Source organism: Abramis brama, assembly GCF_963993115.1.
Source record: "Abramis brama genome assembly, chromosome: 10".
NCBI lineage: Eukaryota > Metazoa > Chordata > Actinopteri > Cypriniformes > Leuciscidae > Abramis > Abramis brama.
Genome location: NC_139972.1, coordinates 10492587 through 10503011, shown reverse-complemented (window position 1 = coordinate 10503011; position 10425 = coordinate 10492587). Strand labels below are relative to the sequence as shown.

The 10425-nt window shown below is 39.8% G+C and overlaps 1 protein-coding gene across 4 annotated transcripts; it reads right to left on the bottom strand.

Annotated features, from left to right (window-relative positions):
* Positions 1-498: 498 nt before the first annotated feature.
* LOC311090590 (piggyBac transposable element-derived protein 4-like) lies at positions 499-10132 on the bottom strand. Of its 4 annotated transcripts, XM_084125967.1 has the most exons (4): positions 10103-10123; positions 9932-10027; positions 4791-4969; positions 499-4044 (listed from the first exon to the last, which is right to left on the bottom strand). In XM_084125967.1, exon 4 carries the CDS (start codon positions 3380-3382, stop codon positions 1292-1294), a length of 2091 nt encoding a protein of 696 aa, XP_083982093.1. In that variant the 5' UTR covers positions 3383-4044; positions 4791-4969; positions 9932-10027; positions 10103-10123; the 3' UTR covers positions 499-1291. The 4 variants fall into 4 exon arrangements, with proteins under 4 accessions (XP_083982093.1, XP_083982094.1, XP_083982092.1 ...); XM_084125968.1 differs by lacking the exon at positions 9932-10027 and having other exon boundaries at positions 10103-10132; XM_084125966.1 differs by having other exon boundaries at positions 9932-10126.
* Between the last annotated feature and the right edge of the window lie 293 nt (positions 10133-10425).

Below are 10425 nucleotides of genomic sequence, written 5' to 3'. Positions count from 1 at the left end.
GGAAAAGAAATATCGCTCCCGGGATGGACCTGCCTTCATCCATTGTTTCGTCCATGGTTTCGTCTCTTATCTAAATCTGACCATGGAGTTGACTTTGGCGGAAAGCTGAAGGTGATTGCTGATAGGCTGTCCCAATCAGTGGCGCCTGCACAATCCAATCACATTTGAGCGGGAAACAACAAATTGAGGGTTTCCGAGATGTTTCTTTTTTCCTTTTTTTTTTTTTTTTTTAGAAGTAACGGGTACTCACAGTTATGGATAGAAATGTAGTGGAGTAAAGAGTACAATATTTGCCTCTCAAATGTACTTGAGTAAAGTCATGAGTACTCCCCAAAAATGATACTCGAGTAAAGTACAGATCCCTCAAAATTGTACTTAAGTACTGTACTCAAGTAAATGTACTCAGTTACTGTCCGGCTCTGCTGAAGAGGGGCTCGATGAAGCAGCTTCAAATCAAGCTCTGATATAGCCCTCCCAGTGGCTAAATGTAGGATATGATTATGAAGGGCAAGGTACCTAAGATGAAGGTGGAGTTTGGGGAGGTGGAGGGATGCTGGAAAAGCTGATGCTACAGAGAGGTAAGCGGCTGCTTATATAGTCAGACTGTTGATTGAAAGATTAGATTGGTCGCTTAGACATTCATTTTTCACTGGTAAGATTGAATCTGGTTGCCCACAAAGAGTACAACCCTTTTGATCACAGTAGTAAAGCGGCACAAGGTCAGCAATCTTCTGTAGTTCAGTTCTGAGATCTTTTTTGTCATTCATGTAGATATGTGTGAAAACGAAGGCTTTAATTCCCTAGTATTTGTTTAATTCATTAAGACCAGGTATAATATCGTTGTTAACCCTTTAGGCGGCAGAGGTTTTTTCCTAAAACGTTCGAATTTGACATCTTAATTTCAAAAGGCTATATCTTAAAAGTAATAAAAGATAGAGACTTTCTGTAAATTAGAGAAATATTAAGGATGACCCAAAGTTTATGTAGTTTATGTTATGACGAGACAAGACGAGAGACAATGTTAGTATTTTTATTTTTTTTGTTGATGATTTTTTTTTTTTTAGCTGACAAAGACGCACACATCACAAGGACATGAACACACACAAAAACACATTGTACACTACTAAATGGTCAGGGACACAGATAGTAAATCAACAGTGTAAATCATTACTAATAAATGGCAGACAAAAAAAAAAAAAAGAATTTATGTAGCAGGCCTTTTGCTGTAGAGATAATGACTCCCTATCCATCCAGGTGACATTTCTTGTAGTGTTTCATGGTGTGGTACCTCTCATTGCAAGGCACAACACAAAGACCCACACTGCCCGCACATGTATTTTGTCTGACGGCGGCCTTTAGGGCGGGTCCGATCAGAACAAACTACACAATCTGGGTAACCATCAGCCTGGCAGATAAAGTGGCGCTCAGTGAGTCTCTGTGGCAAGTCTCCCAGTGAGGACGACTTTCGGCCTTTGTTGCTCTCTTTCCTGGAGAAGCCTTCCAGTAAAGCAGTGATGACATCCTGCACAAAGACTTTCAGGGGCTTGTGAGGAGCAGCAGTGCAGCGGCAGTAAATGATGTGGGCATTCACCATGCTTACACTGAGAATGGCATTGAAAATCCTGTTGTACCATTTCCTTGACCTATGGGGAAAGAGGTAGGTCTTCATTCTCTGGTCTGCTGTGTCGACACCCCCCATGAACGAATTGTAGTCATCAACACAAACAGGCCTATTTATCTCCCTATAGCCACTATCAGTGTGTTTGGTCCCAATGCTTTTTTTTGTGACACATGTGTTGGAGTGCAGTGTAGAGAGCATTGTGAGGCGCTTTGTACCATGCCACGCACAAGCTAGCATTTTCCCCTTCCTCATGAAGACTGGGTCATCTCCCTTGCTCAACGGTAAGTGTTCACGGGTGAGGCCCTTTGGCATCCCCTTCCTCTTACTGCTGACAGTCCCACACAAACCTGAATCATTGCTTGCCAGCTCATCTGCTATGGCTGGCGAGGTGTAATAGCTGTCCATGTACACCTCATGCCCTTTCCCTGTGTACGGAGCCATCAGCTCACGGACAATAAGGTGTGTAACACCGAAATCACTTGCATTAGGCCTACTTTGTCCAGTGTACATGGACCACTGTAGCACATAGCCTGACTTGGCTTCACTCAGAACAAATGCTTTGTAGCCATATTTGTCTGGTTTGTTTGGGTTGTACATTTTTAGGGTTGATTTCCCTTTGAACGCAATGGTCATTTCATCCAATGACAGCTGCTTAGATGGACCATACATTGCTGAAAACCGGGGGATGACCAAATTGATGATTGGGCGGATTTTGAATAGCCTATCATACCCTGGCTGACCCCCATCAACACACTCCTCATTATTGGTGAAGTGAAGGAAAGACAAAATCATCTCAAATCTATTCCTGGACATCACCTTGCCAAATCCAGGTGTTGCTGTTGGCCAATATTCAGCCCAATAATCCTCCAACTCTGACTTCTCTACCAGACCCATACTCAAATGCAGAGAAAAGAAGGCTTTCATTTCACTGGCAGTTACATCAGACCATTGATGAAATCTAGAGTGTGGCTGGAGTTGATGGGAGGCTAAAAACTGATGGGCGTAGCGATTGGTCTCATTTACAAGTAAATTCCAGAAATCATCAGAGAGAAAGAGTGATAGGAAATCTAGGGGCGAATTGGCATTGGAGAGTTCTCTTTCCCCCAGATATCCAATTGGCTGATCAAAGGGCGTGATCCAACTTTGGTACTCATCCTCATTGGCCAAGTACTCAAAGCCGGCATTCCCATCAGCTTGCGATAGACTATGCATAATAGCCTCTCTGCCCTGTGTCACACCGCCTCTGCTCCTGCTACGAGCAGCGCGGGCGCGGCCAGATCTGCCTTGCGCGCGTGCCGAGTGTGCACATCTCGGCCTACTGTCATTGTGACTCCCCACCCTGCCTCCACGTTGCCCCCTAACTGTCCTATGACTACTTCGACCTCGTCTAACATACCCAGTGGAATTAGACAAAGTCTCCACCACAATACTGTCGCTGCGATTGCAGAGAGGCACATGGTCAGAAGACAAAGCTACGTGGCTAGCGCGGTAAAAATCTCCCGCCTCGTTCCCCCCAACACTAACACACCTGCTAACTTCGCAATGAACACTCCGACCCGGGGAAACATTGTTCCCACCACTGACATCGGGCAAAGGACCAAATACATTGGGCAAAGGATTCTCCGTTTGTGCTTGGTGTAGGGCTATGCTTTCACTTTCAGAATCACTGTCATCTTCTGAAGGCAGATACTCCCCTTCAGAATCAGGGTCCGCAAATAAAAGACCCAACACTTCATTGCAGGGAAGCTTTATTGATGCCATTAGATAATAATAATAATAATAATAATAATAATAATAATAATAATAATAATAATAATAATAATAATAATAATAATCTAATGCAAATTCTCGCTGACGTTGACAATATTGCTCTGATAAAATGGCTCACTCGCACTAGCTCCGCTTTTGTTCACACTGATTCAATGCGCTCTAGCTCAAAGATTTTGTATAGAAGCATGATGTTTTTTTTGAGTCGGGGATGAAGTATGACATGTCTGCCATCTAGTGGAGGGGAGGTCGAACGAAATTTGACACCCTATTTGACAAAATTGGCCGTTTTATTCAGCGCCGCATCTTGTCGAGTAAACTCGACCGTGGCGCCTAGAGGGTTAAGACATCTGTCTATACAGGGAGAGAGAAAGCTGTAGAAAACCACACATCCATCCTTTTTTTTGTTCATCACGTGTGTCAAAGGAGAATTATTTGGAGGATTCATCAGTAAATACTCTGAATGTGCATCTTAATGAAACCCTGCAGCGATGAGTTCATTGCCTTTGTAGACGTCCTTGTTCGGTTTTGTGTGAGGTTTAACTTTTTCTGATTTGTCATCTATCAGAAAGTTGTGACTGTTGGGTTTGAATCCGCTTTGGCACTGCTCCTTTGGGACATTGATGGCTACTGCATACTGGCCGCCGCTAAAATAACTGGTTTAAAAAAAAGAAAAGAATGATCACCATTTACAAAGTAATTGAGAAATCAAACATGCATGCTGGGACTATAACATATGTCAAACTAATTGTGGGTCATTGTGTTGATATGTAAGTTTTATGTGTCTATGCAATTGTGGCATACTGAATACACATAACTGGGCTTAAAGGGAAAGTTCACCCAAAAATGAAGATTCTGTCATTTACTCACCCTCAAGTTGTTTCAAACCGGTATGCATTTCTTTTTTCTGCTGAACACAAAAGATGATATTTTGAAAAATGTCTTTAACCAAACAGTTGATGCTCCCACTGACTTCCATAGTAGGAGAAAAAAAAAAATACTATGGAAGTCAATGGGGTCCATCAACTGTTTGGTTACTGACATTTTTCAAAATATCTTTTGTGTTCAGCAAAAAAAAGAAATTCATACAGGTTTGAAACAACTTGAGGGTGAGTAAATGACAGAATCTTCATTTTTGGGTGAACTATCCCTTTAAGCCCAGGCAGTTAGCAGACTACGCCACGATGGGAGTTACACCCAAATAATTAACTATTTGTTCTAACCAGGCACTCAAGTTCGTTGATGGATCAGCCAGAGACAGTGGTCCAGTACAAAACTAGAATTTTTATTTTTACTTTTACACTCAATGAACTCACACACACAATATTCACTCCACTCACTATACTCTATTCGCAACACACACACACCCCCGAAAAAGGAGGGGAATAGGGCAGAATCTTACCAGTGGGAGGCTAGTGGCTCGAGCAATGAGCATCCATGAAAAACACCCCAATCACACGTGTCGGATTTCACACACACACAGCAAGAGAAATGACCACACTTGGTGAACACGCAGCCACAGCACACACCAAGGGACCCGCCACCACAAGGGGCACTGCTCCCACTGGCAGTTCTCAGCACCTGGACAAAGGACATACACGTGGAAGTTAAACAAAATTACACACACAAAAATTACAATAAACAATGTCTAATAAGCCACCCGTTCTAAAGCCCAAGGTGGCACTGGGGTTAGCAATATGAACAGAGACTCACAATCAAAATAAACAATTAAACATGGACAAAACATCATAACCCATCCACAACAATTGGACAAAATTGCCCTATGGATCAACCACTTCAAGGTCTTCAATCAGTGTGGACAAATCGCAAAAGAAAAAAAGAAAAATCACAATTAGGCCAATCCTTTTGGATATCAGCAGCAGGAAAAGGCCTCCATACAAGAGTTCAAAGAAATAAACAAAAAAACAAAACAATTTAAGTGGTGCCAGTCCATCAAACACACTCTACACTCAAACACTGATTCACAACAATGACAGGAAGAAGGATCCTGCAGCTACAGTCCCGCATTCTCAGACCCCTCGTTTTTTCGAGACAGCGCCTCCTGCTGTTCGGAAGATCGTATAACACCCTTATCCAAATGCCATTGAAAACAATAGGATGCAATATTACGGTCTCGTTTTATTTAAAGTTATCCAAATAAATATTTGCATTCCCTGCTTAATGCATGTGCCAAAAAAACCTCATTGTGTTCTCTGACTAACAAATTACCCAGTAGGCCTAGTTATTTTTTGAGCATGGGTGTAATTGAAAGAAAATTACTGATGGAAGGGATACAATTACAGATTGAACTATCTTCTGAAAAACATTATGTGATATATTATATTGCTACAATGTTTTTTTTAATTCAAATTCCAATTTTTTTCAGTTCAACCCATAATGGTCTAATTAACATTATACCATGCGAACATTACAAAATCTGTTTTTTGATATTTTGAATGCAAAGCAAAAATCAAAGAATAGACAAAACAATAATAAACAATTCTGTACTTTATTTAACGATCACCTAAACATCATCTTGCTGTAAACAGGACAAAGCAAAGAAAAAAGGAAGAAAAAATTGTTAGTGACTTTACTTTTCGTCTTCAAATGCATTTAAAAAAAAACTTGTTATAAATAAAAAAAAAAATGTTATATCCATCTTTTAAAAAAAAAGAAAAAAAGTCAAACTCAAATTCATATTTTAAGACCACCCCACAGAGCCCATACAGTCAAATTTCAGTCAATACAAATTAAAACAAGGAACCCAAACAAAAGGCCAAATGACACATTCTAGCTCACATGTTAATACCATAGACTGGTTAATACATCGTGAAGGCATAGTAAATTTGATTATTAGGCAATTGTAGGAGTTGTAAATGGCTGGAAACAACTTCATATCACAGTTAAATTAATATAGATTTATTTTAATACTTACGTTTTATAAGAACTAATTTAAGTAGTCTACATAAATTATATAAAGTAAAATAATTACTCGGCATTAATTAATTCAATTTATAGTTTTAGGAGAAAAGGTCCGGTAATTAAAAAAAGGTCAAACGGTAAATCTGATTAAATAATTAATGACGACATTCTTTGATATTAACACACTTAATGTATTTAATTGGTCTACTTTAATGTCAACTAATTCTAATTTTTACAATGGCTTGTCTACAAAAAGTCCAAGGTTAAAGGCTAACGTTAGCTATCAAAATATTTTCGGGGAAAAAAGGCGAAAAAAACATACATTAACGGCTCAAATTTTGTTACAAACCATCTTTACAATATTAAATGGACTATTCATATGTTGGTGTATCGATGAGCTATAAAGTAGTTTGATTAAAAAAAAAGAAATCGAATGAGTATGATTCGCTAAATAAAATTGGCAATACTCACATTTCGGCTTAAAGGAGAACTCCGGTCAATTTTAACATTGAGCTCTTTTTTTTGTAAATTTGGAGTGCTGTCAGTACAGAGAACAACAAAAATCGGTGTTGCCTACACTTGTTATCCTCTTTTTAAATTTGCACCCTGTTGACTTCAATGGGGCAAGTTTTAAACCTGCTCTTAGCCTTTTAACAAGTGCACAGCCAATGTGAGTGATTCCTTCAGAGTGAACACGGTGAATCTGACTGCAGTAGATATGAAAGATATGAATAAAAATGATGTTATTTCAGCCAGCGCACATACAGTACCTGTATTTATTTCCTGTTTTCGGTCAAAGTCCACAGTAGTCGATTGTCGAGTTCTCCACTGTTGCTTAGTTACTTATGATCACGCGCGTGAACTCGACAATCGACTACTGTGGACTTTGACCGAAAACAGGAAATAAATACAGGTATGAGCGCTGGCCGAATTAACATCACTTTTATTCATATCTTTCACATCTACTGCAGTCAGATTCACCGTGTTCACTCTGAAGGAATCACTCACATGGCTGTGCACTTGTAATGACACATCAAGGATGTTAAGAGGCTAAAAGCAGGTTTAAAACTTGCCCCATTTAAGTCAACAGGGTGCAAATTTTAAAAAGAGGATAACACGGTGTAGGCAACACCGATTTTTGTCGTTGTTCTCTGTACTGACAGCACTCCAAATTTACAAAAAAAATGACCGGAGATATTTGATAATACACAAAATATATTTTGAAAAATGTCGGTAACCAAACAGTTGATGGACCCCATTGACCTCCATAGTATTTTTTTTTCCTACTATGGAAGTCAATGGGTTCCATCAACTGTTTGGTTACCGACATTTTTCAAAATATCTTCTTTTGTGTTCAGCAGAAAAAATTAATTCATACAAGGTTTGAAACAACTTGAGGGTGAGTAAATGACAGAATTTTCATTTTTGGGCGAACTATCCCTTTAAGTTCTTCACATGTTTATCCGATCCAATTTGATAGGAAAAATGAGGAGTTTTCGAAAAACGAGGAGTCTGAGAATTCGGGACTCTGGGTGCGGGACTGTAGCTAGCTGCTACTCGCCGGGTACGACGAAAATCCGTGAACACGTAACGTGGAAAACATAAGCAAAGTAGCAGATGTTCAGCACTGATGTAGCCAACTGGCGGCCGCACCCCCGGTTATATAGCACTCCCTAAAATATACAGGCAGAGGCGGCCTTACCTATGTTTAACCCGTTTCAATTGAAACGGGCCCCGCCCTCCAAGGGGGCCTCCAACAGAACAGGAAAATCCCATTCATTTTCTCCCTAGGATATTGATTTTCAGACATAATGTCTAAAGTGGTCTCCAACACGTCGCTCGCGAGAGTAGCTTGTGGCCTGATTGGAGGTAGCTCGCCAAGGGCCGTTTAATATCGCGTCTTTTGCGCGCTCAAGTTCATTATTTCAAATAATTGAAGCGACGCGCTCATTTTTTCCAGGCGCAACGAGTCAACAGGAAGGATGGGGGTGCACCCAAACTATGGGTGTTTTTTTCTTCTCCGTAAATAAATCTTCTAGCAGAGCTACAGCAATCGTTTTTCGGTGGTGGAAATCCATTAGCTAATAAAACTTCTTTGTCGTTGTGGAGAGCGCATGGTTGCATAGCAACGACAGACGCCACGGGAAAATCGGACCGAATTTTACTATTAATAATAAAAGATAAGCTAATGTGCATTGTAATGTAAATGTCAGTATTTTGTCTTTTTTGAATCATTCTTTTTATAAAAATTATTTAAAGGCTGAAATATGCGAGGTTTATCTTTTTATAAAAACTTTTTTGTCAAAACTTTATTTGAACTTGTACATGTTAGTAGATAACATGTTGCAAGACACTCCTTTCAAATTTGGCCATCATTTTTAATGTTACTATTTTAATGTTTATGTAAACAAAAAGTGCATATTGATGGTAAGTTTATTTGTTATTTGCTGGTTTTCGACATAAAACTTGGTGAATTGATTTAGTACTTTTTGAACAGTATTATGTGATAACCATGCTCTTTTGGTCACTATAATCATGAAATTACATTTTCATACCATGTCATCCCTAGTTATGATGCACTATAAAATCAACAATAATTATGTGTTTTTACAGTATAATATTTTTTTCTAATTAAGGTCTAAAACAGTTAGCATAGTTGTTAATATGAGAGTTATGAGACATTATTTAAGAGATTTAATTATTGCATTACATGAGTAGCTCTCAGCCACTTTCATTTTTAAAAAGTAGCTCTCAAATGAAAAAGGTTGGAGACCCCTAAACCATCCAAGTTAGATTGACCACGAGCTACGAGGTTGTGAAACGAAAGTTTCTGCTCCAAAAGCCACAAAGTATAAAAATCAACCTTGTTATTTGCGATCTTCTATAGAAATACTACACTACCCATAATTCTAAAAATTATCTACAAATCCGTGAGTACAGTTTACAAACCCGTGGGAACGGATTGCGAAAGCGTGGGCATGGTTTATGAATTAGTGGGTACATATTGCAAAAACTGAAGGCACTGTTTACAAATCTGAGAGCGCGGATTAGAAACTCGTGGGTACGGTTTATTAATCCGTGGGCACGATTTGTTAAACCGAGGGAACAGTTTGAGAATTCGTGAGTACGGTTTATAAACTGGGTGCACGGATTGCAAAACCGTCGCGACGGATTTTTTTTAAATTATTTTTACTCACACAGGTGACTTCCCGGGCTCCGTAATTATTCAAGTTGAGGGGATGTTTGAGCTGTTTTTTGTTTTTTTTTTAAGTCAGCCCAGACAGCTGAAAATATAGTTGCCCTGCGTGAAAGGGCGAGGCTTATTCCAACGTAAAACGCTGTATAATTGTATATAGTTTTAATCAAATAAGGTTGGATTATTTCTATGTTGAGCTGCCTGTTCATGAAGCTGAAAGTGCGCGTAATAAAATAATATGATGCAAACCAACAGGAATCCTTGCTTTTTCTGCTCTATTACGTTTACATTTTATGTGGGCAGGACCCCATATTAGTTATTGAAACGGGCCCCCAGATGCTTAAGGCCGCCCCTGTATACAGGATGTCCATTTACAAATATATACCACATTAACCATTCAACTATTACTCAGTATAGCAACATACATGATTAACAGCGTTGCGTCACAGGCTCCGAGCTCTGATTGCTGATAGCAGGGCGCACACTCAGCTGGTGAAAGGGCTGCTGCTACACCGGGGATTCTATAGCACGAAACATTCCCTATAAGCCCAAGTTATGAAGTCAACGAGTGGAAAGAGGAACGAAGCTAACCATACCTGCGGCGCTACGGTAAGCACTAACAGCTAGTGATGTGACATTTGAACCGAGGCGTCGGAGCGTGTGTCGAGAAAAAGTGGGCGTGCCAGATGAAGCCGCGATTCGAGGCTTGTGTTGTTAACGTGAAAATCACGTGACTAATGACAAACGAGGCCTCGGTTTGTGTGGCTACGTCATCGGTTCGGTCTGAGTGTCGCTTCCGGATTAAAGCCGGTTAGTATGGCAAGCCATTTGAACATTTAAAAGCAAATTTTGACTATCCGGAATTAACATTGTAGATATCAACAATGTCTTTCTGACTAGTCGTAATTACATTTTGGAT

What these genes read in the sequence shown, in the direction of transcription:
- LOC311090590 (XM_084125968.1), bottom strand. Translation starts at nt 3,382, where the DNA reads ATGGCATCAATAAAGCTTCCCTGCAATGAAGTGTTGGGTCTTTTATTT.